Source organism: Plectropomus leopardus, chromosome 9 (genome assembly GCF_008729295.1).
Source record: "Plectropomus leopardus isolate mb chromosome 9, YSFRI_Pleo_2.0, whole genome shotgun sequence".
Lineage (NCBI taxonomy): Eukaryota > Metazoa > Chordata > Actinopteri > Perciformes > Serranidae > Plectropomus > Plectropomus leopardus.
The window spans coordinates 15983504-16010610 of NC_056471.1; the positions used below are offsets into that span (position 1 = coordinate 15983504).

At 40.8% G+C, this 27107-nt stretch overlaps 2 protein-coding genes across 2 annotated transcripts in view; both read left to right on the forward strand.

Annotated features, from left to right (window-relative positions):
• Positions 1-21106, forward strand: part of LOC121948341 (bifunctional heparan sulfate N-deacetylase/N-sulfotransferase 1-like) — a 56876-nt gene extending 35770 nt beyond the window's left edge. Inside the window, exons 2-15 of the mRNA XM_042493718.1 lie at positions 1102-2115; positions 4988-5470; positions 6210-6297; positions 6664-6818; positions 8698-8883; positions 10016-10144; positions 12113-12295; positions 12687-12783; positions 13043-13166; positions 15023-15197; positions 16185-16355; positions 17175-17284; positions 18904-19006; positions 19110-21106. Of these exons, the coding sequence (XP_042349652.1) occupies positions 1570-2115; positions 4988-5470; positions 6210-6297; positions 6664-6818; positions 8698-8883; positions 10016-10144; positions 12113-12295; positions 12687-12783; positions 13043-13166; positions 15023-15197; positions 16185-16355; positions 17175-17284; positions 18904-19006; positions 19110-19229 (2670 nt within the window). The 5' untranslated portion in view covers positions 1102-1569 and the 3' untranslated portion in view covers positions 19230-21106. The remainder of the gene's footprint in view (positions 1-1101; positions 2116-4987; positions 5471-6209; positions 6298-6663; positions 6819-8697; positions 8884-10015; positions 10145-12112; positions 12296-12686; positions 12784-13042; positions 13167-15022; positions 15198-16184; positions 16356-17174; positions 17285-18903; positions 19007-19109) is intronic.
• Positions 21107-22068: 962 nt separating this feature from the next.
• On the forward strand, positions 22069-26600 carry cd74a (CD74 molecule, major histocompatibility complex, class II invariant chain a). The gene is made up of 9 exons (XM_042493719.1): positions 22069-22287; positions 23522-23691; positions 24253-24344; positions 24502-24555; positions 24634-24717; positions 24825-24894; positions 25902-26102; positions 26216-26281; positions 26392-26600. Exons 1-9 carry the CDS (start codon positions 22199-22201, stop codon positions 26406-26408), a joined length of 843 nt encoding a protein of 280 aa, XP_042349653.1. The 5' UTR covers positions 22069-22198; the 3' UTR covers positions 26409-26600.
• The last annotated feature ends 507 nt before the right edge of the window (positions 26601-27107 follow it).

Below are 27107 nucleotides of genomic sequence, written 5' to 3' on the forward strand. Positions count from 1 at the left end.
ATGAATGCAGCCCAGTGGATCCACTGTGCTCTGCATAGTATGGCCACTCTCGGATTTTTAATGTTACTCACCTTTAATTAAACCCTGGTTTATAGTATTACTAATAAACCCTATGATGGCATTGTCAAATCCAGTTTATGTCTAATTTGTGTCTGATGAGTCTTGATGGGTTTGGTGGTCACTGTTTAATGTCTTTGGGTTGAGAGGGTTGTGACTCTAATGTGGTATCCAGGGTTTTATAAAGGCTTGTGTGTGTGTGTATCTCGATAGCTCTCCAGCTGACTGGTCAGAGCATTTCCATGCAAAGGTAATGATGCTCCGTCGCGTTTCTCCTCTAGGCCTCTAAATGGAGAAATGATGTATTTGTAAGTGGCTAGCTCACACCGTTCCCATGCTGCGTCTTGTACTTTTTCACTCGGCTTGATGGAGATTGACTAAAGGGCTGGTATATTATGATCGGTCTGCAGAGGGTATGGGGATGTATATTGAGTGTGATAAGGGGTTTTCTCCCCATGTTAAGGAACCGTTGTTGCCAGGTCTGTCTGTCACTGTCTTCCACTCCTCTGCTCTTGGATCGTTTCCCTTCCATCCGCTTGCTTTTCTCCCTTCTGCTGCACTCCATTTCGGTCCTTGATACTGTTGAGGATTTGAGGGAAATAGAAGGCGAGTGTCCCCGCGGGTGATGGCTTCACTTGTATGCAGTCACACAGTCCTACTGGACTGAATCTGGAATTGGCTCGCCTCAAGGCTTTGTTGTCACTCACATTCTGCCTATTGATTGTGTGGAGGCTGCGTGAGCGAGCGATTTTTGTGTGTGTGTGTGTGTATGTGTGTATGTGTGTGTTTATGTTTGTGCACACAGGGGTTAGAAGTGTGTGCGTGTGTGTAGGGGGAAATTGGCAGCTCTTACTTTGTGTAGGTGAATGCAAGGACTACTTTGGAGTGAACTTTTGGAGTGTTGGCACTGACAGTATACGCACGTCTCCCACACACAGCTAAACCCACTCGACAAAAGAATGCAATATGTTGTTTGTTCTATAGGCGCTGTTGCCTTGCTTTGAGATTTTGACATTATTTTCTTGTGTCTTTCTGTTTTTCTAGGTGAGGAGATTCGATCCCGAGGGATGGTGCTGCTGAGATGACCTGCGCGACATTGCTTTTCTCAAGAGATCATTCTCTAATCAAAAGAGCGGTGCGAAGTCTACGCGGGACATGGTTGGCAGGTTCACATGATGGACAGGTGATGGAGTCTTCCATCATCTTTCTCCACCAGTGACTCGGCCTGCCAGCCTTCCCTCTGAGGCATAAGTGTGTACCAGCGGTCCAAGGCCCCCTATTTCTCTGCCATGGTGACATAAGCGGCGCTGCAATATGAGGGAGAGCCAATGTGAGACCGTCTTTCTTTCTCCAGTAGCTGCTGCAGCTGCTACCTTAACGCCATTTGTGTTTAGCTCCATAACAAGACTGACTTTGTCGTGAATAACCCCCGCTCGCCGTTTTCTACCCACACTAAGAGAGACTGTCCCCGTATTGCTGGGCTTGTGGGGTGGAGCGGTGTGGCGCGAGACGATGCTGGGATGTGTGTCACGCCTCCGTCGGCTGGTCCGTCTCCTCCCCCTGCAGACCTCCCTCCTCCTCCTCTTCCTCTTCTGCACCATCAGCGTCTTCATCTCAGCCTACTTCCTCTATGGCGTCAAGCGGGAGCTGGAGCCATCGGGAGGGGGCGTGTCCGGGGCCGAGGGAGCATCCGCAGACTCAGACGACCAGAGGGTCACTCCGTCTCGGCTGCTACCTTTACGGGGTGTCTCAGGAGGCCCTGGGGTGGATCCTGGAGGGGCCAGGACAGATCCTGTGGTTCTGGTGTTTGTTGAAAGTCAGTATTCTCAACTAGGTCAGGAGATCGTGGCCATCTTGGAGTCTGGCCGGTTCAGGTACCGGACTGAGATCTCTCCCGGTAAAGGGGACATGCCCACATTGACAGACAAAGAGAGAGGGCGCTTCACACTGGTGATTTATGAGAATATTCTCAAGTACGTTAACTTGGACGCCTGGAACCGAGAGCTGCTGGACAAATACTGTGTGGAATATGGAGTGGGCATCATTGGCTTCTTCAAGGTTAGGACAACACCACACTCCCTCTTCCTCCCTCTCTCCTCTCCCTCCCTCCTCTCACTCACACCTTCTGCCCTGTCCATCTGGCTCCACCGTCTCTAAGGAGATGGGATTCACAGGGTTGGAAAGACCTGCCTGGTTTAATATCACTCAGTCCCACTGCACTGTTTCTCTCATCTCCTATCTATTTCTTGTTTTTCTTTATTCTGTAATCTGGTAGCTTTCACTCCTCTTGCCCAGTATCTTGTTTCTTTTTTTTTTTTTGTTTTCTCTCCTTTTGTTTTAGTTTCTATAAAGTCTGCAGCCTCTGTACCTCTTTATTTCTCTATATCTCTCTCACTCTATCTCTCTCTCCCTCTCCCTCTCTCTCAGTAATCCCAAGCTGAACCTGTTTGCCCGAGGCCTGTTTTCAGGTCTTATGGTTTTAATCACCATCTCTGAGCCATGGGAAGAATATAAAAAGAGATGTGGAGGCATGGATGGTGGTGCAGTGATGTTAGGCGGTGTAGGTGAAGGTTAGGAGCGAAAGCCTGGTGGGATTTACTGGCTATTGGGAGCGAAGGAAGTAGAGCGAGGGTGTGCATCCCAATGACCTGGACACACGGCACTGCTGCTCTGCTATCTAAACCAAACTGTTTGCAGCAGAACCCAACTGATAACTGTACGCCTAAAGCTTATAGCTTATTACACATATCTCTACAGCGCGTTTGTTGGCGGATAAGTAAGAAGAACTTGCAGTTCAAAAACTGCAGGAGATATTTTTGAGGTAAACAGTGTCACCATAACAGGTATATTAGTTTTGATCTGTAAAATGTTGCCTTTGATACATACCCTCATAATTCCTAAATGCCAGATTTAAAAGACCGAAAATATGTTGGTTTTTTTTAAATGCACTGTGTTTTATGTTAACGCCTGAGGACCTCTTTAACAGCTCAAAAAACAAACTTGATGTTGTTTCATCAGCTTGGTGCTTAGTGACTTTCCTAATTTTAGTATAATTGCTTAGAAACATGATCTTGAACTAATAAAATGTTTCAGAAGTCCATTATAGAAAATGGCACAATACCTCTGTTTCTCAGAGACTTTGGCTCTAAAACATGATTACATACAACAGGTTTTCGAATTATAGCTGCTCCTCGAAATGTGGAGATTTGAATCATCATTCTGAGACCCCTTTGTCAACTGAAATGGCTTCATGTTTAACAGTCGTTTTTTGAATAGTTTGCTCATCAGTGCTCTGTGTAGTGAACTTCTGGGGACACTTTGGTCCCCAGATTTTGCTGCGGAGTGAGTGCTCTTGACTTTCATAATCCTCTTTGATGCAAACAGTTGCAGACATGCAGGCAGTGTTATGGAGAGAGAAAGAGACAGCACTGTTAGGTAAGAAGTGGTGAATTTACAGCTCACTGCAAGTTAATACACTGCAGTCTCAGGCTTTTGTTTAATATCTAGTGTCAGCATAAAATGTTGTTGTGCATTAGTGATCTGTAATTAGCACCGTTAGCTTGTTTACCACATGAATGCCACAGTCACACTGATTGTCCCACTGAGCCCAAACTTTAAAACTATACAGTATACTGTATATGAAAAAGAGTCGGGTACAGTCCTATTTCATACGCTCTCTAACTGTGCCCTACCAAGTCTATTTGGATTTCTGTTATTGGTGTTTCATAACAGTTTATTTGTAACTCTAACCGAATCATCTGAAATACCATCTTATGCAAGTGTAAAAACGTATTTTATATTTACAATTTTAGTTTAAGGGGTAATGGAAATCTGCCTTATGACCTTGTGCAGGCCTCATTCTCGTGAACACAATATCCCAAGGAGGCCCTGAGGGAATTGACTCTAATTTGGCACAAACTCTCAATTAGACCTAAACGATAAACTAATTAGACTTTAGTGGTCAAAAGTCGTTGTGACGTCACAAAACACCCTTTTGGGCATTTTTGCAAATTATAACACAATTTCTCACAAATGGTAAATAGGATGGAGTGATGATATTTTATATCCAAAAGGTCTCAAAGGTCAACATCACTGTGACATCGTAATGCTCATCTCATAACAATTTTAATTTAAAAATATACATACACACACACACACACACACACACACACACACACACACACACGCACACACACACACACACACGCCAAGCCCCGCCTCCTCTGCATCACTATATATATATATATATATATATATATATATATATATATATAACAAGGCTATAATACAGAATGGAAACATTGACTTTTCTTTGTTATTAGCAGAGAACAGCAGAATTAATTTAGTAAACATTAAGAGAAAGAGAAAGCAAGAGATCGCAGCCATCACTGGTGTATCAGTATAACGTGAAAAGTGCATTACAAATGTTTTCAATACTCAGAACCAATATGAATTAATACATCTATATTTTTGACAACACAGATCACCAGCCAGCGCATGTCGGTGTTAACTTTATGAAATACATCTAACACCCATACATGCATAGTGGTGAAATTTCAAGTAAGATTTCAGTAGAAGTGCAGGAGGAAGTAGGGCTTGTGTAACTGTGGCAGTAGAGATGTGAGAGAATCAGAGAATGACACATTATGGTGGAAATTTCAATGAATAATCAGTGAACCCTCGGTGTTTGAATGTTAGAGGACACAGCAGGAGGTATTCATTTTGACTGCAATCTCAGAGCTCAGCAGATTGAGCATAGCAGGTAGAAGCTGCCTCATGCCTTCACGTTTGAGTAGGCCTGACATTCCTTATTTCACACATGATTGGAGAAATTGGGGAATTACATCCAATACATTTCTGTCTTCATCACTCCAGTGTATGATGAATGTGTGTGATTTCTCTCTCTTGTCTCTGTCTCTCTGTTGATCAGGCCAATGAAAATAGTCTGCTCAGTGCGCAGCTGAAAGGCTTCCCGCTCTTTCTTCACTCTAACTTGGGCCTCAAGGACTGCACTGTCAACCCCAAGTCCCCCCTGCTCTTTATCACTCGATCCGGGCAGCCCCTGCCAGGTCCACTCCCCGGGGATGACTGGACCGTTTTCCAGTCCAACCACTCAACATACGAGCCCGTGTTGCTGGCCAAGACCCAATCAGCTGAGAGCATCGCATCAATGGGGCAGAACGCCGCTCTGCTCCCGTCTGTGGTGCAGGACCTGGGGCTCCATGATGGTATCCAGAGGGTCCTGTTCGGCAACAACTTGGTCTTCTGGCTGCACAAGTTGGTGTTTGTGGACGCCGTGGCCTTTCTGACAGGGAAAAGGCTCTCGTTGTCCCTGGAGCGCTACATCCTGGTGGATATAGATGACATCTTTGTGGGCAAGGAGGGCACCCGCATGAAGGTGCCTGATGTAAAGGTGAGTCTGTGCATGAGTTTGAGAGTGAGTAAAACTTTCAGAATAGAAACTGAACCCACTTGGGTATGCATCAACCAGTGTTTTCAACAGCCCTTTGCGAAAATATAAAAATTGCCTCACACATGTGCTCCCCTCTGCCAGTCATACAGAACCCCCGTCTTCTCGCTCCTCTTCTCCTTTTGAATGTGTTCGTCCCAGTAGGCCGCTCAAAGCTGACAGGCCCCACTGCTCACACTGTCACAGAAGCTCCACAGCAATGAATATTTCAGGGGCCCAGAGACATACAAAGAATGTTGAAAAGCTCCTTGCTTGCGTCCCCTCAGAGCAGAACAGACCCCCCTCACATGTGGAGGCAGAGGGTGTAAGAAAGATATATGGAAGAGGCATCAAGCCTCCTCACTGGCAGCGCAACAGCAAGCTTTTAGGAACGAATCACACCCTGACAAGACGGAGAAATGTGCGAGCGTGAGAGAGGGTGTGTGCTGGGAGTTTCATCCAGCGTGGAGATCAAATGAAACAAACACCCGAATCAGAGGAGAGCGAAATATCAAACAGAATGAAGGAGAGGAGTGAGGCAACTGGGAGTGGATGTTGGATGTTTACCGAAAGAAACTTGCAGAATGAAATATGTATGTGGGCACGCGTGTGCCTGGGTGTTCACACTTCCTCATTAATGCACTCGTGCACCAGTATGAACGCAACGTGTATTGACTCACCTCCTTTCCTCCCACCCTTTCAGGCCCTGCTGGAGACACAAAGGGAGCTGCGCACCCATGTGCCCAACTTCACCTTCAATCTGGGCTTCTCAGGGAAATTCTTTCACGCTGGTGAGATGCAGCCTGTGAAAAGAACCTTTGCCACTGTTAATTCAAGCAGAGATAAGAACATGCACTAAACTGAAAGAGATAACACTTCTATTTTTTAATTCACATCATTTTAATTTCTCTACATTTCTTCTTCTCCTTCTTGCCCTGACTTTATTTCCTGTGCTGTTAATCTCCACGTGTTTCACTCTCCCTTCGCCTCTCTAACTTTCATTTCATCCCTGACCCCATTTCATCTCTTGCCTCTTCTTTGTCATTGTCTACTTCTATCTCCTCCATTTCCTTTTCACTCGTTACCCCTCTCCTTTCTGTTAACCTCTCGTCCTCATTTGTCTCCTCCCCGCTTTCCACCCTCCCTGCTGTGCCCAGGATCTGATGAGGAGGACCTGGGAGACGACCTGCTGCTTTCCTACGTGAAGGAGTTTTGGTGGTTCCCTCACATGTGGAGCCACATGCAGCCCCATCTATTCCACAACCAGTCCGTGCTGGCCGAGCAGATGTTGCTCAACAAGAAATTTGCAATGGTGAGTCAGTCAGTCAGACAGCGGGGGCGAAGGTCAGGGCACAGCTTTGAGTGAGCGCTGTGATCAGAGCTGTTTTTGCTTATCCTACCTTTCTTGTTCAAATAGGTAATGTTATTTAAGGTGTTGATGCTGTTTTTAAAGTTAAAATCTGTAAGATTTCTGTCCTGGTTCAGAAATACTTGGTCACAGAGGTAACAGTACTTAATAGTACAGCAAAGACTACTTGAACAGAGCGACTTTTGAATCTTTTCACAGTGCAGTCAAACAGAAAAAAAATAGTTGCAACTGTAATCTGATTTTATGCCTCAAACAGGAAGTTTTCCACACAACAGGAGGACAGAGTGCAGTTTGTTAGCTTACTGAGGTTAGAGATGTTCAGCCTGTCGCCTGCAGCTCCTCATCTAACAGCTCACTGTGGCAGCTCCTTCTTGTTCCATTACTCCCTTTGCAAAAATTAAAAGCGATCTGCTGACAGAGAGAGGACGAAAAAAGACATTGGTATTTCTTTTCCTTCATTTTTCGCCAGCTGAACGCATTTAACATTTAGCAGCGGCTGTATGATGTTCCATTTACATTAGCAGTAAGTTGATACAGCTCTTGTACAGCTGTGAGAAAGCAAACAGGAAACAGAAAGGAAAATTATGCAGGATTACACGCATATACAGGGTTTCCCACACATTTGTGGCTGCCCGCCACGATTAAAACATCTGCCGCCATGTATTGTTCTTAAATTTTTGGAGTTGGACCGTTCATTAGGTGTGCCATTGTTATATATATGTATATTGATTGGTTATGCAGTACACCACACTTTTTGAGTGCAGAGCGTACTCTGAGTCCAAGTATATTCTCACTCCCTCTGCAGCAGCTGCTGCTCTCATCCATTGATCTGATCAGCTCTGACTGTATCAACAGATCAATTATTCCCCCCCTTAGATGCAAAATTCACAAAGTACTGTGGAGAAAAAAGAAAAAAAAATCTCATGAGGAATTCCACCTGCACAAACATGAAGAACATGAAGTTTGCTGACAACCCGGGCGGCCACCTGACCCCCAGCTGCCGCCACGCATACATTCTGATTCTGTGAGAAACACTTAAAATGCATCGTTTTCCTGTAAAACCCTCATGTTTAATGAAGGTAGTCTGAATCTGGCGCCTGAGTGGTTGACCCAGCCTCTACCAACACAAAAAATCAAGGTGTAACCAGAGGAGATGGGCTACATGGGGACAAACCTCGGGTATAATGTCCAATAAATCCTCTTCCTACCTCACTCGCCCCTCCCAAACAAAGAATAACTAATAGAGTTGCCGCGATTAGCTCCGGCGACAGCTGCGGCCAGTGGAGTCCAGAAGTACAGTCAAGATGTCGATGAAGATAACAAATCTTTTTTTTTTTTTCATTTTTGTATCATGCCTAACTTTAAAATGAGACCATGCTTTTTTATGGATGTTAGTTTTTTAGTGCAACAGACTTGTCAAGGCTTGTTCTTTGCCACGAAAATTTGCGGGAATGCCTTTAGCTCTTTGCTTTTGCTCTTGATGTTGATGATGACTCGTAGCCTCTACCAACTAGTTAAGAGCAGTGAGGAGTCGGCAGTCTGACTGTGCAAAACAGTCAAGAAAATGGGTTTTTCAAAAAATTGTGAATTGCAGCAACCACAAGAGGTCCTTGCACAGAAATGTGCACAAAAACTATTACGGTGATAGGTCCAGTAGTATGTAAGATTAGCTGATCCACACCTTGCGGAGATCAAAATGTGGTTTGATTTCATAAAAATCTTATGGATTATATTACGGCTTTAGTATATTGGGAACATAATACGTTGAGCTTTTCATTCTCTCTTCTTCTTGCTCTTTAACTCTCTCTCATTCAACCTTTAGGAGCATGGGATCCCCACGAACATGGGCTATGCGGTGGCGCCCCACCACTCTGGCGTCTATCCGGTCCACATGCAGCTGTACGACGCCTGGAAGAAGGTGTGGGGCATCAAGGTGACCAGCACAGAGGAATACCCACACCTGAAGCCTGCCCGCTTCCGGCGAGGTTTCATCCACAGCGGCATTAGCGTAAGATCACTTTTCAAACACACCGGGCATCCATAAGGCCTCATTATCTTGTTACCTCTGGCCCCTTACTTCCCCTCCTCTTGGCTTCTCAACATCTATTACCTTTTCTGTTAATAATCCCTTTCAGGGTTCTATTTCTTCATCCGCGTAGGCTATCCTTCATTCATTAATTATCTCTCCATCTTCCACCTCCTCCAGTTCTTTTGTTCTTATTCTTCTCTCATGGCCAGCAGCTGCTCTTCATCCTGTCCATCCTCTCTGCCTCTGCTTTCCTTAAGTCTCATCCCTAAAGATACTGAGCAGAATCTTATTTTCATTTAGCGTATATCACTAAGACAACAGTAGTCCATAGGAAGCCAATCATCTCATCAGCTTTGCTGGGCTGTTGTATTCCTCCACAGTGTAAGATGGTAGTGCAGCCTTGCATGAGGTACCTGTCTGAGCAGTGCTGCCCCAGCATGCCTCAACACCATAACAAAGACTGACATCTTTGGCAACAGCATAGCAAGTGTCTACACACAACCAATTGCTGAAATGTCAACACCTCCCCTCAAAAAACTGCACTCTATTCAACTTCAGAGCTCTGGCCAAATCTGAATAATAAAGTTATGAGAGCAGAATTAAAGTTGAATAGATTGCATTCAGAAGATTCAAAAGAAGAAGAAAAACTCTTATTTGTTTGTTTCCCAGGTTGACCTTCAGCACTGATGGGAAACAGTGCAGCCTCAGTCCACTTCCTTTGTAGTGTTGGCATTCAGTCGGCCTGTGTGGTCTCAGAGCTCCACTCCCGTCCTTGAGATAACGCAGTCTGAATGGACAGTCTCCACTGCTTACTGATGATTGATATTCAGTTCCCCAGACACTCCAAACTGTAAACGCATTTCCATGAATTTCCATATAGACTCAGAGTGAATAAGAGGTTTGCTTTGGCTAGATGAGCTGCATAATATGAATGTTATTGAGAGCAAACAATGTGTGGGGTAACCGCCTGGAGTACTGACAGCTCCGCTCTCAGTGGAGATCTGATGGTGTGTGTGTTTATTTGTGTGAATGCGTTTCTTTGTGATTTCATTCCAATGTATGTGTGTGTGAATTTGTCCTTTTGGTAAAACTGTGTTTGTTCATATCACAGGTGCTGCCCAGGCAGACGTGTGGTCTTTTCACACACACCATCTTCTATAAAGACTACCCGGGCAGTCCGAATGAACTGGACAAGCTCATCAATGGAGGAGAACTCTTCCTCACTGTGTTGCTGAACCCTGTGAGTCAAATTCACATCCAAACACAGCACCGCTTTTGTCTTGCACACTCGGAAACCCATTTAACTGGTGGTGTAAATTGAAATATAAATCCGGGCAGAACAATGACTAGTCAGTGAGTCACGCTGTGATGTCGTCGGCATCATGCTTTCTCTTTTTACACTACTGTGAAAGCGTGTTTTATTTTAGCTGCATTTGTCACAATGTTTTTTTTTTTGAGATGGGTAAAAATGGTTTCTTTTTAAAAGGAAATATATATATATATATATATTACGCGTCACCGATATATATGCAACTAGTTTCACCCTGCAATATGCACTCTGCAGAAAATTGCGCTTCTGTCAAACCAACGTCCAACCTATGTAATAGGGTACTCTGTTCAAGCAGCTTAATCATCACTTGGTGCCTCCCTTGTATCTCCACAACCTTTTCTTATCGGGGACTTGTTATTCCTTTCCTTCTTTTCAGTTAAATACATAATGTTACATTGCAGGATGTTTATATTAACATGACAAGTTTCAAATAATGAGGTAAACGTGTTAAAGTAGTCCCTGTGAACAAAATCTCAACCTTCGGGCTATTTCAAATACAGTTTGTTTCTAGTTTGGTCACAAAATGAATTGTGACAGATTTTTTTTATATGGTCATCCACTCCAGGCATGCTACTGCAAGTGTTTACATTACGTAGCCTATACTGCTACATGAAGCTACATCAGGGAAACAGGTAGTCTTGGTTAATGATTTTGTTAATTTCTCCTTGATTTAGAATCAAATTTCTTTTGGAACATGTACAGTTGTGTTTAGAAGCTTTAATTTTTGATTTTTTAACTGGAGGAAGTGCTGCTATGTGCAGTCATTCCCTGGCTGCAGGTACATTGCTACATGTAGCTACATGCTAAGATCAGTAAAACATGTAATCTGGTTGCCAGTGTTATTACTTTCTCCCTGATTTGGAATTATGTTCCTTCTCAAACATAGATCTCTTGTTGTGTTTAGAAGTTTTGATGGGTGACTTTTTACAGCAGAAAGCCCTGATATTCTCTGTTGCTGACCAATCAGAGCAGACTTGACTTTTTTGGGAGGGGGCTTAAAGAGACAGGCACTAAAACTGAGCACTCTCCGGCAGAGGGTGAATACAGGCGTGCCAGCACAGACAATATGAGGAAAAAAGATAATTTAACAATAAAGCATGTAAACCTGAAATACAACAATGAACCTAAAATTTTGCATAACAGGTCCCATTTAAAGTGTGTTTATATAAGCCTTAAAGCATCCACTCGTGTTTTTAGTGCATTACCAGTAACAGCGGCTCAGTAAAATAATAAGTTCACAATTTTTATTAGTCTGTCTTTAAATAGTCAGGTGCACATGTTATCATTGCAACAGGTTTAGAGTGCTGTAATCCTTCCTCCTGTTCATACAGACCCCGAGATCAGCTTCAAGAGCTGTTTCAGTGTCAGTGATAGAACAAATGAGCCAAAAGCCACTGAAGCGATCCTTAATGCAGTGTAAATGCTGGCATCAGACAATTGTTTTAAAACAGACCTAATATCTGTTAACCTTTAAAAGCTATGCTGCTCTAATGCTGATGAGACTGCTAAAAATCAGTATAGTGATGCAAATGGTTGTCAGAGTTATGTGGGCAAAAACATAGAATTACTTATTTATATGCTTATTATTTTCTTTATTCATTTTGTCATTTAAGATGATAGCAAAAACACGTGTTATGATTTCTTAGAGCTCATTGTTCCAATTGCTTGTTTAATCGAACCAAAAGTGGGAAATTTAAAAAAAAAAAAAAAAAAAAAAATGGTTAGGTATGACAAATAAAGTTGATTTTAGAAGCCAGAACAATCAAATGTTTGACTTTTATGTTGGTGGACAAATTAATCAACTAATTGTTTCAGCTCAAGCTAACACCTTTATCCCCTTTAATAAATCTTACTCTGCTTGTTCCTCCTCATTCACAGATTAGCATCTTCATGACCCATCTGTCCAACTATGGAAACGATCGCCTCGGCCTGTACACCTTTAAAAGCCTGGTGATGTTCCTCCAGACGTGGACCAACCTGAAGATGCAGACCCTGCCACCTGTTCAGCTCGCCCAGAAGTACTTCAGCCTGTTCCCCTCCGAGAGAGATCCACTCTGGCAGGTGATGATGAGAGAATTAATTTTAATATTTATTGCATATTAAATCTGCACTCAGTTGTAAATTTCTGAAATCCTGCAATAGAAAGCTGCAATAACGACATAATTTAGCAGACAATAATATTCTAGAAAATACATTGTATCCCTTTTAAAATATAACATTATACTGTAACAGCTTGAGTCTTCTGCCATGATGAGTAAAAACACAATGGTGATAATGAGCAATACATTGCTTTATTGGTAGATTTAGAGCAACGTCGTTTTCTCATCCTAACATATTTTATTAAATGCCTGAAGAACAAAGGTTAACCTGCTTTCTCTTGTTTGTTAATTTGTTAGAATTGTGTAGAGACCACACTAAAAACAAAATATTGTTTATCTTTCTGTGGCTACAGGATCCTTGTGAGGACAAAAGGCACAAGGACATCTGGTCCAAAGAGAAAACATGTGACCGCTTCCCCAAACTGCTCGTCATCGGTCCTCAGAAGACAGGTAAGACGCAGTGCTTCAACACCCCCTACAGGACAAATTTGGAAATTATCATTCAGTTCAAAGTCGTGTCATGTTCGAGGAAAGCTGATTGAATGAGGTTTTGATTTTGATCTTTTTTGAAAATCAGAGGTAGTAGAGTAGATTGTGTAGATTGTGAGCTGTTAGAAGGTTTTGCTGTAAAAGGATATGCTAAAACTTCTCACTCTTTTCTTCCCCTTTTCATCTTGTCTGTACCACATGCTGTTTCTTACCTTCTCAGGGACGACAGCGCTCTACCTGTTTCTCGGCATGCACCCTGACCTGACCAGTAATTACCCCAGTAAGGAGACCTTTGAGGAGATCCAGTTCTTCAATGGGCACAACTACCACAGAGGCATTGACTGGTACAAAACCTCCCACACACATCTCCACCTTTAATAAGATGGCGGTGCAGGGCAGCAGTTACCAACCACATTTAACCAGCTATATATTCAGAAAAGACCTCACCTTATAATTGCTGGGCTTACTTGATTTGGGTGTATACTTAGTAGTTTTTGCGAGTACTTTTTCTCCAACAATTCTGTCAGCACTGAAAGTTTGTCAGCACCAACTCATTAAGCAAGGAACACTTAACCTGGTGTCAGTGTATTTATTTCCCCTCATTTAGCATTGATAGCCAGCATATAAACATGTACTTAATGTGATTCATAACACACTACAATTTAGATGTAAAAACACCAAACTACTGTAGGTGTATGATCAGATAATGAATGCCATTATAGTAATATTCAAGTGTCATAAACTTAACTTCACCTTCACAGGAGAAGTTATAATTGCTGATTAATAGTGGAAATTAATATACACATTAATGTTCAAATTAAGTGTTTAGTTATAAAACAATTTTTGAATGTTTGCATACTGCTTATAAATGCTACAGGGAGGGAATCAAAGTGTCAAGAGAATACTTCACCGAAATAAATGACCATTTGTTCATAAAATACTCATATATATATATATATACCGATTTTCTTGCATTCCTCCACAGTGAACAAAGAATTCAAATGAGGGGAACATTCTTCATGAATTGAAGTAAATGGGGTCCACGTTTAACATCAAAACTATATCAAAACATCCTTCACAAACTTTCATACAGTTTACAAAGTATCATTCAAGTCTCATTTAACCAGTCGTAATGCTTAGTATTTCCATAACACATGCATTTTCACTGTGACTTTATGATTTAAAACACTTGTGCCTGTGAGTAACATGCCTAAGCACAAATGCATATAAGCACAGTTAAACAGTGTTTATATGCACGCACGTGACCAGGCATGCTACTCTGCCATGCATGAGACTGTAACTACCTGTTGAATCAGTAATTTTGTATAAATTAATGTGTTTAGTATATACTGAGTGTACTGCTGTTTAAATGAGACTTGGATTGTACTGCAGTAGTTTTGTGAGACATTCTAAACAGCTGTTTTGATATAGATTTGTTGTTTTTAACACACATGAATAACTGATATACAAATGGTCACATTGCAGCTACAGTATTCCTTTAACGATCAAGGCAAGATGCACTGTACAGGTGAAAAGAATTCATGGTTGTTTGAGTTCCAATAAACACACTTTCAGTAATTTGCTACGTTTAAAACTTCAGTACAGGAAATGCTTTTCCATATCTATAGGTAGTAGTAATATAGTTAAAATATTTTGAAAAGCATTTTAAGTCACAAAAACAAGAAAAAAAGAATTAATGTTTTTTTTTTTTTTTTTACTTTTTTCATTAAATGTCAAACCCTGGAGTGGTTGGGGTGTTTCCATTTAATGTAAATTAAATCAAGAATCAAAATGCAAATGATGCCAAGACCACGAAAACAAATATACTCATTAATTAAATTTCTACGAGCAAGACCAGCAACATTTTTAACACCTATTTAGCTAGAAATTCACTGTTTTGAGTTTCCTGTAGGTTTTAATTGATTTAAAACCTGCATCAATGAGAAGCTTCATGCATCAGAGCACCAAGAGTCCAACACAAAATTTACTTGGCAGGCTTGATATTTATGTGAGTGGGCTGCCCAAATATTAACATTGTACGTGTTTTCTTTTTTGTGTGTGTGAGGTGACAAGCTGTTGCACATGGTTGATCACCCACACAGCACACAGAGAAATTATCCTTATCTGCAGAGAGCAAATATGACCAGATCAACTGTGGCTGCGTGTAACACTTTATATGTTTGTGTTTGCTGTGCGTCAGGTATATGGAGTATTTCCCTCTGCCCTCCAACACCAGTTCAGACTACTACTTTGAGAAGAGTGCCAACTACTTTGACTCTGAGGTGGCTGCTCAGAGGGCTGCGGCTCTGCTGCCGAAAGCCAAGATCATCACCATCCTCATCAACCCGGCGGACAGAGCGTACTCTTGGTATCAGGTCTGTCACAGGAAACCTTAAACCAGCCTAATAGCTCATAATGAAAAGTGTGTTATCTCTTAAAAGTGTGTGATTTCATGCCACCCACTGACTGAAATGTTGACATTTAAATTGTATTGCAGCTGTTTTTTGTATGTCTTTTCATTCTGCTTAAACGTTTTTTTCTGCACATTTGCAGATAAAGATTAGGTCACACTAATATTATAGTATTATACAATACAGTTTGTTAGATTGAGATTGCAGTGGTGGCATTGTAGGATTGTGTCTGACTTGTGTGATCCAAACACTCCAGTAACTTCAGAGTGTTGTAAAGCCCTGAAGTCAAAATGCATCGAACAAGATAGAGAGCACCCTCTATTATTTATACAGTGTGCAGTCTCCCCCGTCGATTTGATTTGGACAGTTTCATTTCAGTTATGTAACTTATCACTTAGAAAAAAAATAAATAAAAATGCAGACAAAACAAACTTTTGATTCCAGGCCTTTCAAGGTCTCCCTCCCATAGGGCCCGTGGGTAATGACTTTCCCCCACTATGACGCTCCTGCACACAACTGTATTATCGAGGCGGTCTAGCAGCAATCTGACGGCAACATCGTTTACAAAAACCTGAAACCAAAAATCTGTTTCAGCTCTTACTCAGTTGTAGTAAATTTATTTTTTAAAAAGTAGATGAAATTATAGATCTGCCTTTGTTTGGCATTTGGCACTTCGTCAAAACATCATCACTTTCATGACAACTAAAACTGTAAAGACTAACTCATTTAATCCAATAAAGCACTTTATTCCAATTAAGGATTTTGTTGGAGGACTCTGAAACTCTTTTTTCGGATGATGATGATGTTACAAAATATGACATCAAGCATTCAAAGCTTCATTCAGAAACCTCAAAATAAGCTTAAATGTTGCCAAAAATGATTTCCAGTACAGCCCTAATAATTATGAGTGTATTTTCGACTTATCCTCCTCTTTTCTCTTTCTGCACTCAGCACCAAAGAGCCCACGATGACCCGGTGGCGTTGAAATACTCCTTCCACGATGTCATCACCGCCGGCCATGACGCTCCCGTCAAACTGCGGGTCCTCCAGAATCGCTGTCTTGTGCCAGGCTGGTACGCCATCCACCTGGAGCGCTGGCTCAACTACTACCACTCCAGCCAGGTACTGTAGGTGTATCCATGCACATAGTGGCAGTAAGCAGTAAATGAACCAATGTGAAGTGTTTTGGAGCGGCAGAGTTAGCGTCAGTCAGGAAAACTTTCTCCTCTGTGTAAATCGAGCTTTATGGCTGGCTGGCAGGTATTTTTCCCCCAGAAAGGTTTTGGGTTAAAGGAGGCTTGTTTACTCTTTTGGTCAGTCTTTACAGGCAGTGTGTTAAATCCACTTGTCCGTGAGGGAAGGGAGCTGCCCTTTCGGGACAGTCTCCCATAAACAAGCTCTTGTTGCCCAAAAATGACTATAAATCTATAATATGATGATGTGCTGTCTTTCATGTCTTTATTTAAACAAGGACCATGCATAAAAAACATTAATCTCAAAAAGAGAATAGATTATTCATGCCAGATTTAGCTATTAGCTGGTTTACATCTGCAGTAATAATGAAAACAATTAGCACTAGTATAAAGATATTTAAAAATTATATGTATAATATGCTGAGTGTGTAAAATGTGTAACAAATATAAAACTTTGTGCTTTATGCTACAATGCAATGTATAAACTTGTATGTAAAGTTAGAAATATAAAACGTGTGTGATGCTGGAAAGCTGCAATAGTCTGTCAGTAGATCATTTGATTCAGATGTCAGGTTTTCAGCGAGCCATTGTGTTACAAAAAGAACATTTGTATTTTTTTTATTTTTATTATTTTTATTAAAATTTGTAAAATGATTGTGATAATGATGTGAGACTGTTTTGCAGCTGTTGCATACAAAACTGTTGTGTTTCTGCTGTGACGTTTGGGTATTGTTTGTGTCTCACCCAGTTGTTAGTCTTGGATGGACAGATGCTGAAGACTGAGCCTGCGTCAGTCATGGATAAAATCCAGAAGTATCTGGCTCTGGCCAACGTCATCAATTACCACAAGATCCTAGCGTGAGTATGGTGCAGTGATTTACAGACTGATTTATAGCTTTAGATTCCTCGAGTTATATTAGTTGTAGCTTGTCATTTTGAACCTCATGTGTATGCAACAAAATTGGTTAGTCAAGTTTCAGGTCTTCAGCAAACAAAACAAGGCAGGCATGTAAGACTTAATTTCATTTTGCAGGAATCATTTTCTGCTCTTGTTTTGTTGTAGAAACTAACAATCTGTTGCAAAGCTTTCCTTTAGGGGTTTGAGTCCGCTGGGGGACCTTTGTTGCATCGTCCTCTCCCTCGTTTCCTGTCATCTCTCTACTGGCACTACCTAGTAAAGGCATAAAATGGCCAAACAATAAACAGATAAATGTTTTTTGATGTAACTACATGTAGGCTGTGATCGGTAACAGTAGATTCGAACAGTAAATTAAGTGTTCTGCACTTCACAATAGTACTTAATCAAGTCGGTTTGTTTTGATTTTATTTTAGTAGTTTCGGCCTGCGTCAAACAAAAAACATGCAGGTCGGATCGCAGCTGTTGGATGATAAATATACTAAAACCAAATGATAATGATAATAATATAATTTAATCTTTCAATCCTTGGACTGCTGACTCTGTGTCTGCTCTCTCTTCTGCACCAGCTGTTATATGAGAGCCACTGTAATGAGGTGCCTTGCTAAAAGGCATATTAACTGTGGAGATGAGCTGCTCAATATTACAGCAAGTAACACTCATTTGAATTGTAGTTAGTTAAATTACCTTCAATTTAGGATATATCATCTTAGTTTCACATGAATGAAATGTCCCAAAATGATTTCTTAAAACATGTTGTCTATCCAAATTATTTGAACAGCGCAAAGGTATTGAAGGATGTGCAGTTTCGGTTCTTGCAGTTACAGTTCTTGCAGTTTCTTGCAGTTTCGGTTCCTCTGCAGTCTTGAAAATCAGATCTGTGCAAGACTCTGGTTGATGATACATTATTGTTAGGGCTGTCAAACGATTAATCACAGAATTTTAATAGTTAATCACAGTTAATCCCATTTTTTAATCATATGTCAGTTATATCCCGATGTCAGCTGGGATAGGCTTCAGTCCCTGTGCGACCCTTAAAAAAATAAGGTTACGGCTAATGAATGAATACATTTTCAGTTCCATAATTTTGCCTTAAAAACAGTTTGGACAGTCCATGTTGACAGGTAAAGCAGTTCTTACCAGATTATCTTGATTAGGAATCACATGACAGCAAAAAACCTCATGGCACTAGCAGGTCTGTAAAAGGGAGACTCATGGGTACACTTAGAACCCATTTTCATTTAGATATCTTAAGATCAGAGGTCAAGCGACCCCTGTGAAATGACCATGCCATTTTTCCATCACCAAAGTTTAGACTAACTTTGGAGCTTTAATTTAGCATGACATGGTTGGTGACACTGGATTCCTCAGGTCTTCTGGTTTCACATGATACCAGTTTCATCACTCTAGCTGTCAGCGCTCGGCCTGGTACAGAAGACAGAAATGTCAGACGGCGGTTAACACGATTTAAAAAAAAAATTGTGTTATGTACAGACCTTGCATCACGATCAGCACGTTAACGCTGACGTCCCTTATTATCTTATGCATCTAATATGTCTAGGTTTGACCCTAAGAAAGGCTTCTGGTGTCAGCTGCTTGAGGGAGGAAAGACCAAGTGTTTAGGAAAGAGTAAAGGGCGCAGGTACCCCGACATGGACCCTGAGGTATGATTATTCTCCAGACTTTTGCTTTAAGAAATACATTTGACCATTACTTTCACTATTTTTGATAATGTTTTTGGCTTCGATTTCATCTCGTCTCCTGCAGTCACAGGCCTTCCTCAGGGAGTACTATAGGGATCACAACATCGAGCTGTCCAAGCTGCTCTACAGGATGGGTCAGCCGCTGCCCAGCTGGCTCAGAGAAGAGCTGGTCCACACCAGGTAGCAGCACCACAGGGGGGGAGAAAGCTCCACACACTGAACCACTGCTCCACCCTGCTGGGGGACTCGGGCCAAGCGGTCTGAAATTTTGAAGATCCCAAATAGTTTTGAAAGAGACTTAAATATGCCAAGATTTGAGGATGGGACGCCCAACCAGAACTCAAAACTTAACTGTGATCTTCCTAAAATGAACAGGGAAACTGGTGAGCAAAAAGAGAGTTGCATTCAGCAGCTGCTCCTGTCTTTCCTTGAGCTTCTCGTTGCTGTTGCTCACCTGCAGGACAAACCAGGACAATGGACGCCCTAATGCTGGCCTCCACTGTGTCCTACAGAAGAGGGTAAGACTCAGTGATGCACAGGAGGGACCTTCAGTGTTTGATAATCACATCCCTGCTCTCCTCACCCAAACCTTCTCCTCTTCGCATGAACTTCAAGAGGAGAAAAAAAAACATCTGAAGCTTGTGTTTCAGTTTCAGCTCTGGACAACAGGTGGAAGAGATGAGCATCACCTGTGTCTCCAACTGTGAGTTTTAGTGTTTAAAACAGGCGAAATGACATTGACTTCATGGATGAAAGCCTGACTGACAGAGGGACATTGGTTGGAAATGCCTTTGAGACAAGTAAGTGCTGGTAAGTGTTTGTGTGAGAGGATTATGGGACATCTGGAGTCTTGACTCAGGCTGCATGTTGTAGCCTCACTCGATAGGCCTTGGTAGAATCTAGTTAACGCATTTACAAGTGCCAGGACAGAATCTTCATCAAAATATTACCACATGGACTTTTGAGGGTTCTTTTTTTTTCAAGTTTTATGTTTTCGCAGACTTTGTGTTAACGTTTATAAAATGCTCACGGCAATGCATTATTTTAGAATGTACCAAAACTAAACATCTTAGCTCAGTTTTCTGATATAGGCCAGATGTACAGAAGACCGGTGTGTTCAAAACTGTTTGGCTCGGCCTCCTCCGTAGTCAGTTCCATGACCATTAAAGAGGCTGAAGCCGGAACGGTTGGATAGATGTTGAAAGCACAATATTTAAGGCACTCAAGCGTACATTGATTCTGAACATACAGGTTACTGGAAAGCACACTAACACAATGCATCCTACTACAATCTGTGAAGAAGATCATAAGCTAGCTACTGTATGTTTAATTACACGTTCTGGTCGGAGAGATTCACATGGTGTACAGAACATGGTTGTGCGATTCAAATCCATTTTTTCAGCATTGGCTTTTTTTTTTTATTTGTCAAAAGTGTATATTTTGTCTTTTAATTTTGTTTCATTTATTTAGTTTTTTTTGGGGGAAAAAAGCTGTCTCTGGGAAATAGTTGCCAGGCAAACCAACAGTATGCCCAGTGAGACCATACAAGACGTTTGGTTGTCGGTTGAGGTGTTACCACTGCAACTAGATGTCAAGCATAGATAACAAGAAGCTGCTCTTATTGCAATAGTTTTGTACAATGTTCTGATGTAATAACAATGCACATGTCGGTCCTTTATTTCCTGACTTTGTAATGTACATAATAGGTACGCAACCCTCAGTAGACCTAAATTATTGAATGTGTTTGGGTTTACACTCTCCATCAGCCCATTCCCATAGTGTGAACTGTCAGTGCTGTACTGAGGGGAGTTTGGATCACGTCGTTGTGCGGAGGTGTGTCGCTCAGATTGTTTCCTCTCATGTCCTCTCACTGCCAACTATTGTACACAGGTACTGAGTCTCTCCATATAAAGTATTAAGTGATAACACATAACAGCAATGATGGTACTAATCTCCTGGACTGTATGATAAAGATTTGTAATTGTTGTCAATAATTTTTACAGTGTAACTAATATTGTCGGTGCTTTTTAATTTGCAAATAAAACACCACTGTATTTTTCAGTAGTTGGATCTTTTTCCCCCCTCCTTTCTAAGTTGAATCTCTTACTGTTTATCACAGACAAAATCTTATCTAATTTAGTGTCACTAAAATCTAAGCAAGCAGGATGATGGTGGCTCCTTTTGTGCAGAGATTTCTAGAAATGTGTGTCACTGTTTGAGTAGAAACTCGTATTTGTTTGTCTTTTGCTTTCACTTTGTGGCGAGGTACTTTCGAGAGGCAAACAACCTGAATCACAAAGTTCAACAACAAAATATACTTTTTTTGGTCCTCCTGTTAAACCTAACCCAAGAAAGATTAACATGTCGCTCATGTTTAATTCCAATTCCTTGTTTGGGAAAACACCGAAAACATGCCAAAGAAACAGTCTTCTCTTTTGTTCGAGGACATTGACAGTGGCCAACACAAACGTGAAATATTGCATTTAACAATAAAAATACATAGATGTAAAAATAATTACCTCAATTCACATGTTCGCATGGTTACTACTGACGGATATTTCAGAATAAAAGTGCATTTTAGTATTATTACATGTATTGTTGTTTGTTATTGTTGGTATTAGAGGAGGTACTTTTTTTGCCTTTATTGTTTGCTTATTTCTTTTTGCTGTAAGGCACTTATTAAATTTGCTAAACAGAAAAATACTATACAGAAATAAAAATGCATAAGCATTCCCATAGCTCTATTAAGTAGTAATATAGGTAAAGTTACAGCAAGATTAGTAAGTTATTATTAAACCTATATAAATTCATTAAACCATGTTAACCTGAAATTTGCATCAATAAAAGGTAATATCATACATTACAAGTTAGGTTAAACTCAGGCACCAAAACCCCACTCTCCTCACTATTGTCTGCCTCTATCAACAAGTGATGGTGGTATAATCTGACCAATCACAGCTCGCACACTCTCACAGCTCCACTGAGCCACATCCCACAATGCTTTAAAGACAAGGGACTTTCCTCATGCATTCACCTTTCTGAGGAACCTGTCTGGTATTCCTTCCTCATTTTTTGGGACCATTTATCTACTGGAGCTACCAGATTGTCTCAAGTTTATTGATTTGAAGAAGTTGAGAGACATTTCCAAAACAGATGGCCCAGACTACAGAAGAAGCCCCGCTGGCCACTGGCAGCCTGGCGGGCAGTGAAGAAGTCCTTGTTCCCCCTGCAACAACCAGAGGGTGAGAGGAACCTGTCTCATATATTTATACTCATAATAACAGCTCTTTGCTCTGTCATACTCCCACATTCTAATCTGTGTTAGTATAGTGAGCATTTCCCTTTCTATAGCTTAATTTAAATGTGTGATGAATATCAATTAAACCCTTTTTTAAAATAAGTTAGTAGGTAATTTGTGCTTTTATTTTCTGTTATTCTTACATTTGATGATAGTTAAGTCTGTTTTATCGTTGCATCAGATTTGTTAAAGGAAAATAAATTAGTTGGTGCTTTCCAATATTGGACATGTTAACATTGTGTTTTTGCATTAAATATATTTAAAACCATCTTCATTTATCTGAAATTGGGCACTTAGCAGAAGGCGTCTGCCTGGCAACTGGTGATGCTGTTTTGCTATTGGCTCATAATTAACCACAAAGGAAAACACTGGCCATTGTTCTACATTTCAGCTTAGAAATATATTTAATGTATGAATTTTACAACTCTGCAGTCTTTCTAATACATGAAAACTATTTGATATTTGTGATGGATTATGAAGGCTTGTTATCTCTCTTCCATCACTGATTTATGTTGCTTTGTAGGCCTGTGTAGTTTTAATAAGATACTCTCAAGATAAATTATAATAAATAATGAAAAAATAAAAATGCCCTTTAATATACTTTATGATGATGTTGTTTACATGCAGAGGCTTTGTTGAGTTTCTGGTGTGTAGTTTCACTTTTCATTGTAGCAGAACTATTTATAAACTAATTGAATGTAGAGTTGTTGTGACCTTTTTATGAGATAAATCGTTTTTACACCTGTTAATACATTTTAAAAAGACAAAATAATAGTTGGATGTACTTCCTCCTAACATCAGGAGGAGGAGTCTGCCTGGTAACAAGTGATGCTCAAATGTCATTGGCTGATTATAAGGAGAAAGAAAGGGATGACTTTTGTCCTAGGACTTTTATGTGTGTGCTTGTTTGTTTTTGTTATTGTTTTTTTAAAGGTGCCAATATCATAATTTTAAAGAGATGATCATTTGCTTTTTTTGGATAATGCCAAGTTTGTTTACAAATGGGGCTTTGTGTGCCAGACAGTCCATACCCAAATCACCTCTGCTTTAATGACACAAACAGCACTTTTTGGAATAACTTTAATACAAACGTTAGTAAAACATTAACATATCACTTTTAGTTTATCTGAATTTGGCTGTATATCCTGTCTCCCCTGCTGCTTCTGTTTCTCTCTCAGGGGATCCAATAGCCGTGCCTTCAAGATAGCAGGCCTGACAACCCTCGCATGTCTGCTGCTGGCCAGCCAGGTCTTCACCGCTTACATGGTGTTCAACCAGAAGCAGCAGATCCATTCGCTGCAGAGGAACTCGGAGAAATTGGGCAAACAGCTCACCCGCTCATCCCATGGTAAAAGGAGGCATTACCGCCCTAATGATGAGATAGGATGGTTCGAGAAGGAATGTGTCATTGATGAGTAATAGTCTTCGTCAGACAGGAGGAGGAGGAGGCTGGTGGACGGGGAAGTGAGAGTTTGCTTTAAGGAACTTGATCTGAATACTTGGATCGGGAGAGTTAAAGTTTTGCTGGTGATTCATAAGAATCTACTATTTTTATGTTGACCTGAACATTTCAAATAGTGTCACACAGATTATGTATGAGTAAAATCAGGTGTTGCTGTGATGAAGAGCATCTGTTTTAGCTGGATTTTATGTTGCCTGTTGCCATCTATAATTTAATTTACTATTTAATATATTTATTCTGGGGAGCTTTAATGTTTGTCAGTGTAATGATAGAATTTCAGATCAGGTATTGGTCAGGTGTGTGAATTTTGTACCACAAACAACACATTTTTCTAAAACTTTCACATTCTCTCTCCCCTTTTTTTTTTTTTTTTTTTTTAACACTTTCTTCGTGCAATGTCATATTTCTTTGGTTAACTTTTTTCTTCGCTAACTTGTTTGTTAACAGCTGCGGCTCCAATGAGGATGCAGATGCCGATGAGCAGCCTTCCTCTGATGATGGACTTCACTGCAGATACAGACACCAAGACACCCCTGACTGTAGGTTTACACCTTCCTCCTGGAATAAAATGATCTAACTCCATCTCGCTGGCAACACACTTGTTCAGGACTTAAAATATGGCCCTGGATTGTGTAAAATGAATGAATACACAAATGTAAATAAGCAATATTTTACTCCTCTGTTCCCTCCCATCAGAAAGTGAAGGAGACCGTCGTCAGCGTGGAGACGCAGCTGAAGGACCTCATGCAGGTATGCTGCACTCTTCATCCTGGTTGTCCTCACTTTGCTGATGTTGTTGTCACTGAGCTCTGGTCATGTTTTTCGCAGGACTCCCAGCTGCCGCAGTTCAATGAGACCTTCCTGGCCAACCTGCTGAGCATGAAGCAACACGTGAATGAGAGCGATTGGAAGGTAAAGTCTCACACAAATGTTCATGGAGACAGTTAAAGCCAAGATATAAATAAATATAATTAGTCATTCATAGATATTTTTTTCTTTTCACATTTTGCATTCTGCAGAGCTTTGAGTCCTGGATGCGCTATTGGCTGATCTTCCAGATGGCCCAGCAGAAGCCTGCTCCCCCAACAAGTGAGCCGAATTAGTGCAACTTATTTTACTTTATATTTCAGTGTGTAGCTAAGGTTTTGGCGGTATCTATTTTTTCATACCGTCATACCTCCCTGATAATTAATATATACGATGATATTAGCATTGTAAAAATACAAATAAATAAATGAAAAAGCTGAGCTACTCGTGATAAAAGTCATTGCAGCATGTATGCCATTGCCTTGCCTACAGTGTCACATTTCTAATATGCATTTAGCCTACTTAGACAAGTCTTGGGTTTCAATACATATTCTCCATAGAGTGCTGAACAGATATGAAATAAGCACTCTTCTTCCTGGAGGACCTAATGACAGTTGTTGTCACAGCAGATATCGACACATTGGTGTTATGTGCAGATGGTGGTGGCAAACTGGCTGTTGAATAAAATAATGTGGCTAATAAACTGCTTTTGTAGTCACTGAGTTATTCATATATTAATAACATTGGGTGAGGTGGGTTTTTTTTCAGTAATGTGCATTTTATTGGACTTTTTATGAATAAAACAAAAAGGGTTATATCATTTTCTCTATTTGGAATGCAAAACTTTGAAGATCAATATCTCAAAACTGTGCAGAATGCAGAGAGAACCTTATAACTCTGAGGAGGTAATTTTACACAAACACTGTCAATGTGTGCTTATGATGTATGCCTAAAGGTGAGCTCAACAGGTTTTTTTTTTTTTTTTGAGTAACCACTCCAGAAATGTTTCTTGGATGCTTCTTAGTGTTTTTTAGTGTTTTCCACCATAGTTTCCAAAAGTGACCATAGTGAGCTGTCAAGGTATTGGCATTTTGTTATCTTGGACACAGTCATGCTAACTGTTTCCCCTTTTCAAGTCTTTTTGCCACGCTAAGTTAGCAGCTATGGCTATAGTCACAAAAAAAAAAAAAAAAAATCACTATGACTTTTGCTGTTTGCCACAGTAACCATTATTTAACACCAAACAACGTTTGAAGTTCCTAATTTTCTCCACCAATTCCATCCCTCAGCCTCTGCACCTCTGACCAAATGCCAGACGGAGGCACAAACTGGATTCTCCAAGATCGGCGACTACAAGCCCCAATGTGACGAGCAGGGTCGCTACAAGCCCAGGCAGTGCTGGCACTCCACAGGCTACTGCTGGTGTGTGGACGAGTTTGGCACACTCATCGAGGGCACCCGCATTCGTGGCCGCCCCGACTGTCAGAGAGGTGGGAGTTACAGATTAAAGGACTTTTGATTCAAAGAAGCATCTGCAGCTTTCCAGCTTAAGCCGTCATGAATGATAAACTCAGTTGCCTCGTTTCTGTCCTGTTCATTTTAGCTCCAGTCTATCCTCGTCGCGTGATGATGGCACCGAGGCTGATGCAGAAGACTCTCAGCCTTGATGGTGAGATTTTTTTTTTTTTTACTGGATTATTAGTTTTAAATGTTTACTCACAAGCTTTTGTTGATTACTACACATCATCACATATTGTGATTTTCTTTTCTTTTTTTCAGATGAGGGAAACAAATGAAGCAAAGTGTTGGGTGTTTCTTTTCATCAAGCTTCAACATGAGAAACTGAGTGTTTTAAGATCGCCGCAAACAGCTCTGTAATTGTTTTTATTCCTGATCAGTCCCTGCACTTCCATATAACCTTCTGATTTTTTATCATTTAGCTGGCTACTTGAATTAAACCAATAGAGGCCTGTTATAGCCATATAACAGCTATTGCTTTACTTTTTTACATCTATTTTATAATAGACAATGTTGGGGTGTTCTCATTGATATTTTAAAGGAATAGTGCGGATCATTTGAAGTAGAGTTGTATGGAGTATATGTGCGTAATTAGTGTATTACATACAGTAGGTGTCTGTCGGCATGGCCCCAGTTTGAAGAAGCAGGCTGGGGTACGACATGGAAGCCAAGCGATCTGCTGCCGTGGAGGGGTCAGCAACAAAACATACAACCCTACTTAAAATAATTAACAACAACAGAAGTGTACACTATATATGAGTCTTTTCGCTGCTTCACCTTTCTGTCAGGCAGCCTGTTAAGACAGGGAAGTCATTAACAGCTTCAGTTTCCATCTATGTTCTCGTCAAAGCCATCAGACTCCTTTGAGAAAAACATTTTTGCTTGCTGAACACAGGAGATGCTGGTCTACAGCTGCTTTGGTCAATTAGTTGTTTGTGCTATCATGTTACTGGTGAATCCAAACTAATTCTTCTAAA